The following is a 17,117-nucleotide window of genomic DNA, read 5'->3' as shown; positions in this document are numbered from 1 at the left end:
AGGATACAAGCTACTGATAAATCTTTTACTGCTAGGAAAGTGCATTTGATCGTTCCTTCCCTAAATTTCAGGTCACCTGCACCTGGCATTTAACTATTTGTGGCTGTGCCCCAATAGCTGCAGACACCCGAAAGTTTTGTACGGGATAAGTCGGTATTTTATTTGAATGGTGGGCTTCATGTGGTTCCCAAGTTGTGCAGCGACCGTAAACCACAAAATTACCAATTAAGCAGCAACCAGTCGCAAAATCATAAATAAATAAAACATGATTTGGCGACTGGTTGCTGCTTATTTGGTATTTTATTTGTCTTACATGATGCCTTATACAGCTCCAAACGCCGGCCGGAGTGGCCGAGCGGTTCTAGGCGCTTCAGTCTGGAACCGCGCGACCGCTACGGTCGCAGTTTCGAATCCTGCCTCGGTCATGGATGTGTGTGATGTCCTTAGGTTAGTTTAAGTAGTTCTAAGTTCTAGGGGCCTGATGACCTCCGCTGTTAAGTCCCATAGTGCTCAGAGCCATTTGAACAGCTCCAAACTCAGAACACTGCTAGTCACGCCAGTATCAATGTACGCGTCGACTGGAATATCTTCTATCTGCGTTTTAATCACAGCCTATATCTGTTCTAGATGGCTGCTTTTGCACTTACTAGGTTCGTTTAATAATTCATCCTGCGTTGCGATATTATCATTATACCGCAGCAGGTCAACGTTTTCTCGAGTCTGTTTTGGTGTGCCCCCACTTCGCCAGCGGACCATTAATGTGGAGCTTATTGCAGTTGAAACTAATTTGTTGTCTGGGAGGGGCCTGGATGGTTGCCGTCTGGCACTTCCACTACCTAACATTGGATTGCTGTGCTGGCCAATGCTGTTGATTTACGTTTCCTCCGCGATTTTCATTTCTTTGTTGACTGTTCGATCCCGGTGGGCGACCTGTGTTTTGATTCCACTGCGGCGAGAAATTAGTCTGCCACTGGTTTCGGTTGTTACGCCATTCGCTTGCCTTCCGTTACTGGTTGGTTGATCATAACCTTTACCACTGTTATTATTATGGTTTTTTGTTATTTCTAATGCCAGTTTTCTGAGGAGAAGACGAGTGATTTATATCACTTTTTTCTGTCTTCATCTCCTCTGGTGCCAAATCAGTCTTATCTATACTGATAGGTATTTGTCTAAATCTTCCTCGGCCCGTCCAGTTAGCCGATCGGTCTAACGCACGGCTTTCCGGAGAGGGAAGGAGTGCCTGGTCCCCGGCACGAATCCGCCCGGCTGACTTGTGTCGAGGTCCGGTGAGCCGGCCAGTCTGTGGATGGTTTTTAGGCGGTTTCCCATCTGCCTTGGCGAATGCGGGCTGGTTCCCCTTATTCCGCCTCAGCTACACTATGTCGGCGATTGCTGCGCAAACAAGTTCTTCACGTACGCGTGCACCACCATTACTCTACCATGCAAACATAGGGGCTACACTCGTCTGGTGTGAGGTGTTGCCTGGGACGGGGGTGGGGGTAGGGGGGTGGGACTCCACCGGGGGCCGTACCGCACGATAACCCATGGTTCGGTGTGGGGCGGCGGAGGGGTGCAGTAGACGGCGGTAGTCGTCGTTGGGTTGTGGACCACTGCGGCTGCGGCGGGGAAGGAGCCTCTCCGTCGTTTCTAGGTCCCCGGTTATCATACAGTACAATGCATACAAATCTTCCTCGACAACATTAATTAAATTATCTTTTGATATGTCTGGGCAGCCGCAACTTTAGCAGCCGGATCACGTCTTTACTAGCCATTGGCTCATCCCAGTACCTGGTCTTCCTAATGTAATTCTCAAAATATCTCCTTAGACTACCGTATCTGGGATTATACATTTCTGAACAAAAGACTTCATTTCTTAATCTCTCGTGAATACCCGGTGACCAATACTTGCCTAAGAAAGCCTTTTTAAGTTGCTCAGTATTATGACACCTATCCATTGCCTCATTTGCCCAGAGTCCAGCAACTCCTTGTATATGAGACACAATAAACTGAACTTTTTGCTTTTCTGTTCACATACTGGGAAAGATGTTCCAAAAACTTTTCATGAAAATGACTGGGTGACCTGATTTCTTTTCGTTATTAAAAATTTGGAATTGCTTGTGTTTAAGTAGGCTTTCCTCTACCATCAGGTTCGGTGCCTGTACCGCCGCCTCCGGAATGCTAGGTAGCGTTGTCGATACACTATTAGGACTGTGGCTGTTCCGGCCACTATCATGTGGTTGATCATAATTAGTAACCATACTCGGTGCATTACCATACACTTAACGAGTAGGCGTGATACTTTCTCTAATGTTCTGACAGCCGAGCGCCTTGCGCTGAAGTTGGCAATACGCTCTGTCACTTCGCGCTGCCAGTGTGGCAGCTCTGCGCGTAACTTATCGCTCAGCTGAACGACTTCTGTTTGCACCGTTCCATTACTCGATTGTTAGCAAGGTCAACGCTCCCAGTCACACGCTGTATCGCAATGTTTACTTTTTCGTCTACCTGTTGTACTATTGTTTGTTCTTTCAATTCCAGCTTTTCCTGGAATTCTTGCTCGATTTTATCAGCCTGATCGGCTAAATTATTTTCATTACACTCTTCGCTGTGAAATTTCTAGATGCTCCATGCGAGTCGTTATTAAATCTACCTCCTTCTTCAAAGTCATTTGTGCTGCCTGTATATCCTTTACCTCCAAAGCTAAGTTGATGTCTAATTCAGGCAGCCCCTGATAGGAATTCTATAATTCGGTTACCTCTGAGGAAATTTTCTCAACGTAATCTGATAGCATTTTTGCATTAGTTTGTTCTCGCTCAGCTAACATGTGATAACAGTTGCCTATCCCTCTCAGCTTGCACTCGATCGCATTCTTCTAATTCTCGTTTTAACTTTTCGTCTTTTTCCAACAACTGTCTATCTCTCTCCGCTTGTAATGGATCACGTTCTTCTAATTCTCGTTTTAACTTTTCGTCTCTTTCCCACAATTGTCTATCTCTCTCCGCTTGTAACCGATCACGTTCCTTATCAAGTTCTTCCAATTTGCGTAGTAAAGCCGCAAATGGATCGAGCAGTGGAGAGCACACAGGTGACATAAAAATTCTCTCCACATGCCTGTTCAGTGTCAAACCATTTTCCGTTAACGGTCTGGCATCCTCTACATCCAACATATTTGTTGGTGTCAGGTGTTCCACCTGACAACTACTGCCACATGCCCCCAGCATCTCACCTGCAGTGGCTGTAATATCATCAACATATCTACTCATGTCCTGCACATTATCATGCTGAACAAAATGTGTATTTGATTTTGGCATCCATAATTCTACCCACTTTGTCCATAACTTGATTTTGCTACTGTAACAAGTCTGCACACGCTTAGACATAGCACATAATCATATGCACTTACAATCACACACGTTAAAAGCAGGTACTATTACAAATCCACAATGCTAACCTTGCTTGTTGTGGTAAAGTGAAAGTTAAACTCTATAGCATTACACTGTCTTTCTATCAGTAATCGTTCTAAAATTGTAACTTTAAATGAATTTCTGCTTTACCATGAGTCATCAGTTTAGGAGTGCATGCCAAACTTTAGTGCAACAACTGGGTAGTATGCATGGTAGTCCTTACCTTTATTACTGTATTCGGTATTGGTTTATTTTCAGCTTGGCAGCTCTCTTTTTCCTATATCTCGGGATCGGTTTTCTTCACATCCATATAACATTCCTTAGATGCTCGTAATTTTCACGTAAAAGAAGTTTGGGTTCTGGTTAGTATACAAATTATGGATACATACACACACATAAAACCACAAAAATACAAATATTACTAAGAAATTATGTTTGAAATTACGTCTATTTTCTATTATTCTGGTCCCACGAGCAAAGGGCGCCAGCGCAAGTTGTCGTACATCCATCTATAACATATTAATGAGTGTGTTTTATTAATTTATTTATTTTAATCTGTAGTTTATTTTTATTTTTAATTTGATTTTGGGTTCCACTGCAAAGATATGCGAAGGCACGGATCGTTCTTAGATTTTACTGACACGAAAATGTAGCGTGGGATCCTGTATAATTACTGAAATTACTTAGACAAATTCATGCTCTAAAACAGTTAATCATTATATACTAGATACACATACAAAAAAGTATTTCACCATTTTCATACGTAAGGACCTACGTGAGATTTAATTACGTCTTAGTGCAGGTCAACTCTGTGTCCTTTTGCACGTAGCATAAATCGTCTTAATATATCGTTAAGTACTTTGAAAATGTCAGATCATGGATGAAGGAAATTATATCGCCGATCTCCAGAGTCGCCATTGGAAAGAACGGGATAATAATTACGGTAATTTGAAATTGCCGCTTAATGGCGGCCAATTGTCGACGTCCAGCGATGTTCAGCTTGCTGCCGGCGCGACGTCTGAAGTTCTTTTAAACATGATGGAAGAAGCAAACGTGATATGTGGTGCAGGTTACAGTTAAAATTAACAACAGAAATACTTAAGACATGTACTAGAGCTCACTGCTCAAATAATAAAACATGTACACACGTTATTACGTAGATGGTGCACAATGGTGTCCTATCCGAACAAGAAAAAGCAAGAGAATGTCTAGCGTATTTGTTTCACGCCGATACCAAAAATAACAAAGATAATAATAATAATTATGTTACAGATAATAGGTTTTTCATTGTAATAACGTTACACCTTGACTGTCAGTAGACTTTCTTTTACATATGATAAATACTACTGGTCATTAAAATTGCTACACCACGAAGATGACGTGCTACAGACGCGAAATTTAACTGACAGGAAGAAGATGCTGTGATATGCAAATGATTAGCTTTTCAGAGCATTCACACAAGGTTGGCGCCGGTGGCGACACCTACAACGTGCTGACATGAGGAAAGTTTCCAACCGATTTCTCATACACAAACAGCAGTTGATCGGCGTTGCCTGTTGAAACGTTGTTGTGATGCCTCGTGTAAGGAGGAGAAATGCGTACCATCACGTTTCCGACTTTGATAAAGGTCGGATTGTAGCCTATCGCGATTGCGGTTTATCGTATCGCGACACGGCTGCTCGCGTTGGTCGAGGTCTAATGACTGTTAGCAGAGTATGGAATCGGTGGGTTCGGGAGGGTAACACGGAACGCCGCGCTGGATCCCAACGGCCTCGTATCACTAGCAGTCGAGATGACAGGCATCTTATCCGCATGGCTGTAACGGATCGTGCAGCCACGTCTTGATCTCTGAGTCAACAGATGGGGACGTTCGCAAGACAAGAACCATCTGCACGAACAGTTCGACGACGTTTGCAGCAGCATGGACTATCAGCTCGGAGACCATGGCTGCAGATACCCTTGACGCTGCATCTCAGACATGAGCGTCTGCGATAGTGTACTCAACGACGAACCTGGGTGCACGAATGGCAAAACGTCATTTTTTCGGATGAATCCAGGTTCTGTTTACATCATCATGATGGTCGCATCCGTGTTTGGCGACATCGCGGTGAACGCACATTGAGAGCGTGTATTCGTCATCGTCGTACTGGCGTATCACCCGGCGAGATGGTATGGGGTGCCATTGGTTATACGTCTCGGTCACCTCTTGTTCGCATTAATGGCACTTTGAACAGTGGACGTTACATTTCAGAAGTGTTACGACCCGTGGCTCTACCCTTCATTCGATCCCTGTGAAACCCTGCATTTCAGCAGGATAATTCACGACCGCATGTTGCAGGTCCTGTACGGGCCTTTCTGGGTACAGAAAATGTTCGACTGTTGCCCTGGCGAGCACATTCACCAGATCTCTCACCAATTGAAAACGTCTGGTCAATGGTGGGCGAGCAACTGGCTCGTCATAATACACCAGTCACTACTCTTGATGAACTGTGGTATCGTGTTGAAGCTGCATAGGCAGCTGTACCTGTACACGCCATACAAGCTCTGTTTGACTCAACGCCCAGGCGTATCAAGGCCGTTATTACGGTCAGAGGTGGTTGTTCTGGGTACTGATTTCTCAGGATCTATGCACCCACATTGCGTGAAAATGAAATCACATGTCAGTTCTAGTATAATATATTTGTCCAATGAATACCCGGTATCATCTGCATTTCTTCTTGGTGTAGCAGTTTTAATGACCAGTAGTGTATAATTGCTCAATATCGTGGAAAATTATTTCTGAATTTATAGTTTGCCTAATCTGGGTCATGGGAAGTCATACATTGGCCTCTCACTCCCAGCAGTTGAGGGGTGCGCGCCGTCAGTGCCACAGACGCCACCCTAATGCGGTTGGGACTGGTCCTCCTCATACCTGGCACCTGGCTCACTCCAAGGAACGGGCGTTCCCAGCTGGCGTCACCCATCCGGGGACTTGCTTCTGAAATTTGATAAAAGCAAAAGAAAAAAAAGAAAAAAATTGAAAAAAAAGAAGAAATTCATCCCAACCGCCATCAGTCGCAAACACCCAGCGCTTCACTCGCCAATCGTCTTCCCTGCGCCGGCCGAAGTGGCCGTGCGGTTCTAGGCGCTGCAGTCTGGAACCGCGAGACCGCTACGGTCGCAGGTTCGAATCCTGCCTCGGGCATGGACGTGTGTGATGTCATTAGGTTAGTTAGGTTTAACTAATTCTAAGTTCTAGGGGACTAATGACCTCAGAAGTTGAGTCCCATAGCGCTCAGAGCCATTTGAACCATTTTCTTCCCTGCCGTTTCGGAAAACCTCCTCCCTAAGTACTTTGTAAACAGTATTGCATGAAAACCACGTTCAAGAACTCTTTCCTAATTTGGAAACTGCAATACAAATATTTTTGTCAACCGCTGCAACCAGTTGTCCAGCCGATCGCTCTTTCAAACTCCTCAAAAGACATAGGAATTATTTTCGGTCATCCATGTGGCAAGATAGAGCCAACAGACTTGACGCCGTCTCCCTGAGTTCTCGTATAACACAGCAACTAGACTGACTATGTAATCGAAAATTTGCTACAAAGAAAGCACGTGCTAAACAGCCTTTCCCGGCTTGAGTGTCGCGAGTTCTATGCGCTCGTAATTATTATTTATTATTATTATTAATAGTAGTAGTAGCAGTCGTAGTATTCAGTTACGTACAGTTGTAAGTTGCTTGGTGGTACATCAGTCGAAATGAGGGGCGGAAGTATTTTTCTGTGCATACGGGTGGCAAATAGCTAAATTCACCCATGTACTAGTTACTATTTCCGAAAACTTACGAGGACAATCCATATAACCATTTAAGAACGACGACAGCTCGTTAACGACTGTGCAAATTTACTGTCACTGCCTAACACGCTAAACACAGGGTAAGCAAAACCCATGTTCATGCCAGAGACGTAAACGATCCCTATGTAGACAGTCATTCTTTATGTTCAGTATTACCGGCTGTCCAAAAATATTAAATGTGCAAGTGTTAGGTTGAGAGATTGAGCAGTTACACAGAATATATCGAAAACTTGTGGGATGTATTGCGCTATGTGAGAAATATTGTGCCGTTTGTGGGCAGTATTGACAATATCCTTGAGACTGACACCATCCTCGCACATGTACTTCGTTTAAGTTCAGGGTTCATTGCATTCGCTGTGCTGCCTGAAATGAGTTCAAAACAAGAAGAAACGTTATTCATATTAGTATGCATCGAAATGTACAAAGCACTGCAAGCATTGTGGGATGTTAGAGCAGATGAATATAAAACAGGAAAATGAAGCATTATTTTTCTGCGTTGTTGCTCACGAAATACAGAGACGCTAGCCTACAGCTACAAGGAAAAATGTTCTAAAATGGTTCAAAAGTCTCTGAGCACTATGGAACTTAACTTCTAAGATCATCAGTCCCCTAGAACTTAGAACTACTTAAACCTAACTAACCTAACGACATCACACACATCCACACCCGAGGCAGGATTCGAACCTGCGACCGTAGCGGTCGCGCGGTTCCAGACTGTACCGCTCGGCCACCCCGGCCGGCAAAAATGTTCTAAAAGAACTCGTTAAGAACAAGTATAGCTACAACCACCTTAATGTATCAGATGTTGGACCATCAAGTAAAACATTGTGATAGACATTTATCTCGTTCGGCCTCAATTAGAGCAATTGCCACAGCAACGTTCACAATTTCAAGCCCTACTAAAATATTGCACATTTTATTGAACATTATAGGAAGAAGTTCAATATTATTGCACATCATTATTTTATACCTTAGAAATACTGGCCGTGTATGGGCCGTTTGCCAACGCTATTGCCCGCTACTCTCACATACACATATAGATATACTGATGAGCTGTGAGAACAGCAACCGTTTAAGTATTAATGCCACGTAGATTGGCTGTCACGTCGATTAAATATCGAGAAGTAAGATAACGAAACGAAACGGAACGACCATACATATTCAATTTTAGAGATGGCGAATGGTTGACTACGAATTTTTTTGGGGAGTTCTGAGCCAGTTAAACACCTATAAAGGACACTGGTTTTAAGAAGCTCGTGCGACCCAATTTTGGATACCGCAGAGTGTGATCCGCAGCAGGACATCGAAGCAGTTCATAGGCGTGTTGCTAGCTTTGCTTCTTCGCGGTTGGGTAATGCAAGAGTGTTACGGAAATACTCGGTGAGCTTAGAGTCCCTAGAAGACGATCGTTTCACGAAACGCTGTTGAGTAATTTGTGAGAACCAGCATTTGATACAAGCTGCTGCACAGTTCTGATGTCGTCAACGCGTAAGAACTGTTCTCGCGGTAAGAACAGTACGAGGTGGGTCGAAAAGTTTCTAGCCTAACAAATAAAGAATGACAGAAATTTCGTAATGTCAATTTATTTTTCAATATAATACCTGTTGTTCGACGATCCTACAAATTCGTATCGTGAATTGCAGTCACTGTTTCATCAATTTCAACTGTGACGGGTCTTCCGCTCCTTGGCGCATCTTCTACACTCGTTGTTCCATGTTTGTAATCGTACACCCAGTTTTTCACTGTTGCGTAAGACGAAGCACTGTCCTTAAGTGTATTCCGCATGTCCCCCACAATTTCCTTGGGCGTCATTCCCTTCAAATGAAGATATTCAATCAAAGCGCAGTTCTTGATTCTCTCGATATTCGCCATGTTGCTTACACTACGGTATACAATGCATCCTAGCGGCAAAACTAACGAAGCTGGAGTCGCGAAGTCTGACTTGCATGCCCACAAAGGGTCACAATATAAGTGGGTGGTGTTCTGCTGCTGCTGCTCTCATCTATTACTTTCCCCTCTTTGGGGAAGTGTGAGGGGGAGTTTGTAGTCTTTCGGCTTTTACTCCCCTGTGAACGTGTGTGTGTGATTTTTCTATAGTTTTTATGGTGTCTGTGATAATGTGATGATTGTTGTGACTGTGTCTGGTACTTGCCTGAGGTAGGCGAGAAAATTGGTGTTATGTGGGAAGGAACAGGATTAGGGATTGTGTGTTGGGATTTTCTCTTCGACTTAGTCGTCGAAGATCGTCATAGGGCGCTTGTGCTTATCGCGGGACGTGTCATACCGACCTAGGGAGTGGATCAGTGCGTTTCCGGATCTGGAAGAACCCTCATAGAAGGCCCTTGCCAGATCCTGGAAACGCTCTCTCAGGAGTGGGATTTCGGCTGCGGCGTGCAGGTCGTCTGTGGGGAATCCAAGAGGCAGACGCAGTGCCCTTCTGAGGGCGCGGTTCTGCAGCCTCTGGAGTTTGTCCAGGTGCTGCTTTGCCGCGTATCCCCAGACAGGGCACGCATACTCCATTACTGGCCGGATCAGGGCCTGGTACACATTTACTGCTACTGGGCAGGGAAGGGAGCTGGTTGTGTTCAGGATAGGGTAGAGGATGGACATTCTGGCGCAGACCTTCCTGTGGACCTCGTCTATGTGGGGTTTCCACGTAAGACGAGAGTCCAAGGTTACGCCAAGGTACTTGGCGGTTCTGCGCCAGGGGAGTTGGTTTCCATTTAGGTGAAGGTGGAGGAGGGGACGTTGAGGAGGTTCGCGCCTTCCGAGCCTGCGGGTAATCAGCATTGCCTGCGTCTTCTCAGAGTTGATGGTGATGCGCCAGCGACGGGCCCAAGTTTCTGTGTCATCTAAAACCTTTTGTAGCCTACGGATGACCAGGTCCTTGTTCGCGTTTCTCGTGTAGAAGGCTGTATCGTCAGCGTACTGTGCAGTGTGCACCAGGGGGGCCGTTGGAGTGTCCGCAGTGTACAAGCTGTACAACACGGGCCCCAGGACCGATCCCTGTGGCACCCTAGCACGAATATGCCTTCTGGTGGAGGTGGCAGTTTCTACTTTGACGGCGGCCGCGGTGGTCTCGCGGTTCTAGGCGCGCAGTCCGGAACCGTGCGACTGCTACGGTCGCAGGTTCGAATCCTGCCTCGGGCATGGATGTGTGTGATGTCCTTAGGTTAGTTAGGTTTAAGTAGTTCTAAGTTCTAGGGGACTGATGACCACAGCAGTTGAGTCCCATAGTGCTCAGAGCCATTTTTCTACTTTGACGGAGAAAGTCCTATTCGTGAGATAGTTCTTGATCAGCTGAACTATGCTCCCGGGAAACCCTTGTGTGTACAACTTGTAGAGTAGCCCTCTATGCCATACTGAATCAAAGGCTTTGGCTACGTCTAGTAGCACTATCCCGCAGTAGCCTCTGTGGTTGAAGCCCTCTGTAGCTGCTTCAACCATTCTCATGACCTGTTGTGGGGCAGAGTGGTTCTGCCGGAACCCAAATTGGAAATCTGGCAGAATTTGCTCTCTGGTAATATGTTCTTGTATGGGTCTTAGCAGGAGGTGCTCATAGATCTTGCTGAGAGTTGGCAAGAGGCTAATCGGCCTGTAGTGCTGCGGGAATAGAGGGTCTTTCCCTGGTTTGTGTATCGCGACCACTTCCGCATGTTTCCAGCAAGCTGGGAAAACACGGGATCGAGTAATCTCGTTGAGGACGTTCGCGAGGTGTGTGATTGCTGTGGGTGGGAGATTTTTGACTAACTGATTAGTGACACTATCGTGCCCTGGTGCCTTTTTTGTAGGGAGGGACCTGATTACTCTTGCCACGTCCTCGGGGGTAAAAAGTATGGGTTCGTCCTCTGGATCTTCCTCGGCATTGAGGAAGACAGTCAGTTGACGACTGACTACCTCTTCATGCTCTTCATCCTGGAGTTCTGGCGCTTGGAACTGCTTCTCGAAGGCGTCGGCGAGGGCGTTGGCCTTTCCAGCATGGCTGTAGACCAGTCCCCGCTCGCCATGCAGTGGCGGCATCCTAGCGCGTCTTTTTGTAAACTGTTTGGTCGCTTGCCATAGTGTATGATCGTCTACTTTGAGAGCTGTGAGGCGATTTTGCCATTGCTGGTTTCTGTGCTCATTGAGCGCTACCTTCAGTTCTCTCTGTAGACGATTGAGCAGCCTCCTGGTGGCCTGATTTCTGGTGATCTTCCACTCTTTTGCCACTCTGTTCTTATGTCGAATTTGAGCTAGCAAGTGTTCCGGGAGCTATATTTTCGTCGGTGGGCCATCCCTTTGTGGAGGGGTGGCTTCTTCCGCTGCCTGCAAGATGGTGCCTGTTAGGTCTTGTAGCGCTTGTTCAACTGTTTCGGCAGTAGGTGGCGGAGCGCGAGCGATATCAGAGGCGACAGTTTCTTGGTATCGCTCCCACTCTGTACGTTTGTACGATATTTGGTACCGTGGGAGTGCTACCCATTCTCCCACATCGACCTCCAGAATCACTGGGTTGTGGTCGGAGGACATTCTGTTGATTGTCCTTGCGGCCACAAACCCTGCGATCCTCCTAGTGAGAGCTATGTCTAACACGTCGGGCCTGCCTCCGTTTTTTGGAAAATGTGTGGGCTCGACTGGACCCCATGTTTCGAAGTGGTGGGTGCGCGCTAGTTGTTGCAGTTTGGCGCCTGCTCTGGAGGTTACTCTAGAATTCCAATCAGGATGTTTGGCATTGAAGTCTCCCCCTATTATGAGTTTGCCTTCAATTTGCCCTAGAGCAGCTATGTCTCCCTCATCTATCTGGTAATTTGGGGGTCGGTAGACTGCAACAATTGTTAGGGGTCCAGTGGCAGGGGTTACTTCCACCGCCACTGCTTCGATTTTGTTGGTAGCTGGTAAGAATACCTGGTGGTGGGGGATCCCTCTTTTTACATATATGGCCACTCCTCCGCTTTGGGTTGGCCTGTCTTTACGGTAGCTAACGTAGTTGGGAACTGTCGCTTTTATTCCCGGTTTTAGGTGGGTTTCCCCCATCATGCATATGTCGATGGAGAACTCCTTCATGAGTTCTCTGAACTCGACCTCTTGATTAACAATGCCGTCTGCGTTAAAGACGCACATTGTCAGGCCTTGAATGTTCGGTCGTCTATTCATGATGGGGTTTTGATACTACTGAGGAAGTAGCAGAGGGGAGCGACTTCTGGACTGTTGCCTGAAGGGCGACGAGGATCTGTGTGTTCTGCTTCTGGGCTTCCCTGAATTCCTTCATCATTTCCATGACGAGGTTCATGGTCTGCACCATTACGCCTAACAACTGATCCATTGGGTGATGGGGGGGGGGGGGGGAGTGTGTGTGGGGTTCCCTAGAGCTTCCTCCGTCATGGTGGACCTGGTCGTTGTTGCTGTGTGTTTCCCGGTGTTGTTCTCGTGATAGTGTCTGGTGTTGTGATGATTGGGCCACGCTTTCATGGTTCCTCGGAGAGACATTGATAACTATCTCGGGCCAGAAACTTTTCGACCGCCCCTCGTATACAGTAAAGGAGGCACACAGGCAATCGTTTTTCACTCACTACGTTTCCAAGTGCGAGAAAAAAAGGGAATGACAATAGGCGTGCAGCATCTGCACAGATGGGCGACGTGAATTTCTTACTGACGTGTCTGCTTCGCGCGGAAGTTGGATAACTGGTTAAATATCTTGGTTAGCAGACACTGCTAAAACAAGAGTAATATCTCGGGCGAAATCTAGCATAAAAAAAACTATATTCAGACTGAAATTTTTGAATATTTTTCAGACACCAATATATCGCTCCTCTAAAAACAGAGAACACGAAATTGCTAATGAAAGTTCGTACGGAGGCCTGTAAGAAATTATTCTTCACACGCTGCGTCCATCAGTGTAACGCAAAAAACATTACAAATACAAATGTTTTATTCCACCGTTGAGCATATTTACATGCAGTTGGTGTTGTTAGTTTTAGCACAATAATAATAACAACAATAATAATAATATAAACTTCGATATGACAAATGTTATTAACTACAATGTAATAATCCAAGATGGATACAATACATATTTGTGCAAATGTCAATAACAACAAGAAGTTTCCTAACAGTTCAATTACAAGATAAATGAACTACATAGTTCAGTGAATGACAAATAAATAATCAAACAGATAATTAACAATAAATACACGTTTCCAATAACTAGTTGCACAGTGTGGCATGTGTATAGTTTGCAGTTAATTTATAGTTCATTCTCATAAGGAAAGTGGGTCATTTGTCACATACTCAAGGAACCCTTGAGCAGAGTAAATTACTTTACTTTTCATTCACATCGAAAGACTAGTTTTAAATTTATTTACTGGCACTGTGTTGGTATTTTCAGGTAATTTGTTGAAGTAGACAGGACCAAGATATTTGTAGCTGTTATGTGTCTTTGCAAGCCTAGCATATGGCATATTAATTGTATATCCACTTCTTATGTTATGATCATGAACTGTTCTCCTTAAGTCAAATTTACTCGAATTCTCTTTAACGAAGACAAGGCAGTTGTAAATATATACTGTCATATTTAGTTTCTTAATGTAATACTTACATGATTCATATGGGCTAAGTTCTGCTATGCACCTTATGGCTTTCTTTTGCCATTTGAACACTAATTTTGAGCCTACGGAAGTGCCCCATAATAGTATTCCATAACTCAGGTGCGAATGGAAGAATGCAAAATATGCATATAACAGAAGTTCTTTACTGACACTGTTCCACAGTTTGTTCAGCAGATATATGGCACATGCCAATCTGCCACATATCTTCCCCGTATGGGTATCCCAGATGAGCTTTTGATCTCTATGAAATCCCAATAATTTTACTGTTTTGTTATCGTGACTGGGAGCATTCAGATTGAATACAATAGCTTCAGTTTTACTATGATTCTTCTGCAGTATATTTGCCTCAAACCAAGTAGTGCACCTCTCCATTGCCACTGCCATGCTGTGTTGCACATTTTCAATATTGGTATCACGTGTGATGAATGTAGTGTCATCAGCATATAGCACTGCATCACATGATACAACTGCAGGTAAATCATTTGTATAAATAATGAAAAGGATAGGTCCAAGAAGATATCCTTGAGGTACGCCCTTTACAACTGGGAGACATTCTGACATTTGATTATTTACCTTAACTAACTGTTTTCTATTGTCCAAGTATGACTGCATTAAGTATAGAACATTTTCTCTCACTCCGTAGTGGTAGAGGTTTTTTATGAGAATATTGTGGGAGACCATATCAAAAGCTTTCCTGAGGTCCAACAGTGTTGCACAGACAATATCTTTATTTCCAAAACAATTGTATATTTTTGCTACCATACTCTAAACTCTTTGACTGTAGAAAGGCTGGATCTGAAACAATACTGTGAGGAGCTGAGTACATCATCATGCTCAAAATATTGACTCTTATGGGTATAAGTGATATTGGTCAATAGTTATCTGGTGATGCTGTATCTCCTTTCTTATGTACTGATTTAACTATAGATATTTTTAAACATTCTGGATAATTACCTTCATTTAAAATTTTATTGATTATTTTAGTCAGTGGCTTTACAATTTGATTTCTGATATATTTAATAACATAATTTGAGAGTCCATAGTAATCCTCTGCTCTAGAATTACTGAGTGTAGCTATTGATTCATTGACAATCTTCTCAGTTGCACAAGTCCAGTGAAGGCTGTCTGTCTGCTTTCTGTTCATTTCTGGCTGCAGTGCCTCTGCCTTACACACATTCTCCATTATGCTGTTATCTGACTGAGGACTGGCAAAATGCGCATTTAGAATATCAGGTGGAATTGGCGTCTGGTTTACTTTATCACCACAGTTAGTTTCTGTTTTAATAATATCCCATGGAGCTTTGCATTCACTCACTGATTTCAGTATATATGTATGATTTGCTTTGTACTTAGTTGCCTTGATTTCAGACCTGTAAGTCTTTTTCACTTTCATATACATTTCCTTGTCAGCATTATTGTGCTTGGTCCTTTCATGATAGAGTAGCAATATGATTCTTATTCTACTTACATATGAGGTATACCAGCTTTTTAGATTTGTGGTTTGGTGCAACAATTTTACTTTGATATTTTCTTGCAGTGTTTAGGACAACATGCTTCAAAATTTTCAGTCCACAGTTCTAAAAATTTGTTGGTAGATTCATTTGCACCTGCAGTGGTTATTATTTTATCCCATTTTATTAAGTTCAATTTACTTAGCAACTTGTTTAGCTTTGATTCATTGACCTCATAATTTTTCTACAGTCTGTGGAAGTTTCAGTTGCTTTACTGTTAAGAGTTTGTCTGAACCATAGTCCCTCATGATCTGAAATGCCTAGCTTGATTGTGTTGAATACTGGTTTGTTTAGATGAAAATTAGAAATTATGTTATCTAGACATGCTTCCTGTCCTGTGGGTTTGCCATTTACGCAACTGAAGTTAAGGGATCTTAATGTATTTAGCAAGTGATCAACATTTCTATTCTTAAACCTAATGTCTATATTGATATCAACAAATATTAGTATTCTGTAATTTTTGTATTTGAGTAGCAAGAGTATCAGTTTCTCCAGAAGCTCCACAACCGGGTCTTCATTGTATTTTTTTTTTTAATTATTATTTTTTTTTTTTGGGGGGGGGGGCAGTATACTGAAGCTATTATAATTTCCTGGTTTGGCAACATTATGGCTGCAGCTTCAAATTTTGCTTGTATATACAGTCCACTTACACTTATAACTTCATAGATTAGGTTCACACTATTTTTAACATATGCCACCATGTTTAATACTTGTTCTACAGTAGCTGGTTGCCAATTCACATCCAAATGGTACACTTTAGTTCCTCATTCCTAAGCCAGTGTTCATTTATTGAAATCACAGAGCAGTTTAAGTTTTAATGAACAATATCCGTTGCCGAATGGTTTTGTGCCTTGGTGTAGCTGGTTGGAGAGCGACAACACTGATGGTTTTAACTTCCTTCTTTCGTCTTATGAAAGTTTTCGCCAGCTTGTTTGTTTTCTTTTCTGCTGCTGTACACACAATTACGAAGTACGCAGTATACATCAGCGCTTCGAGGCATTAGGTAATAAGAAGCTGGTGAACAGCCAATAGCGGCTCAACTACTGTCAAGCCCCCCTCCATCGTAACGTCACCGCCAATGACTCACACTTTAATAGTCGCGGCGCCCTGTTCGTATCGTTAGTTGTCACGAGGGGAGCGGAGCTACGCTGCTTCAGCTGTAAATCTTTCTATCATGAAATTGGTTTATATCGTGGTGTTATATTGTTTATGCATATCGTCAAGTGCACAGCCTGTGTCGGAATCGGTCTCCAATGTGACAGAGGTAAGTTCAAAAATTTCAGACACCGGTATACAATTTTGTACTGACGTTACTAGCAAATATGTAGGAAACAACGTTGAATGTGGATGGAAAAATAAAATAAAAGGGAGTTTAGAGATTGTTAGACTTATATTTGTTTCACTAATTATTTGGTTTGGAATAATGTCAAAACGAAAAAATAAAGTTTACACGTCCCCTCTAGACTTAGCAAAAAACAAAGTAATTGTTTATACCTGGACATTAATCATTTTAACACACATCCATCACCAGCAGTCTCAGTATTATCGAAAAGTTGTTCAAGATTGATTTTAAAGAAATGAGAGTTAGTCGATTGAGAATCCCCGAATCATATACTAGAGAACCTTACATTTCGACCCGTTTATAAATTTGTATGGTTTTATTGTTATTTACCTCGTATGCAGTATTTTACTGTTATCTAACGTGCATTATTTTCATTTTTCAATCTGTGCCAAAATCAGTAGTGTGTACAATGATTTAAGGTGCTTCAACAAATAGAAATTGAAACGTGT

At 43.4% G+C, this 17,117-nt stretch overlaps 1 protein-coding gene across 1 annotated transcript in view; it reads left to right on the top strand.

The window, feature by feature from the left end:
• The window catches only part of LOC126260265 (uncharacterized), a 426,131-nt gene that overhangs the window by 199,414 nt on the left and 209,600 nt on the right, over positions 1–17,117 (top strand). Inside the window, exon 2 of the mRNA XM_049957594.1 lies at positions 16,470–16,590. Coding sequence (XP_049813551.1) covers positions 16,470–16,590 — 121 coding nt within the window. The remainder of the gene's footprint in view (positions 1–16,469; positions 16,591–17,117) is intronic.

The sequence above is a fragment of the Schistocerca nitens genome, chromosome 5, assembly GCF_023898315.1.
Source record: "Schistocerca nitens isolate TAMUIC-IGC-003100 chromosome 5, iqSchNite1.1, whole genome shotgun sequence".
Lineage (NCBI taxonomy): Eukaryota > Metazoa > Arthropoda > Insecta > Orthoptera > Acrididae > Schistocerca > Schistocerca nitens.
The sequence above is the reverse complement of the archived record's forward strand: the minus strand, read 5'-3'. Positions and strand labels throughout refer to the sequence as shown.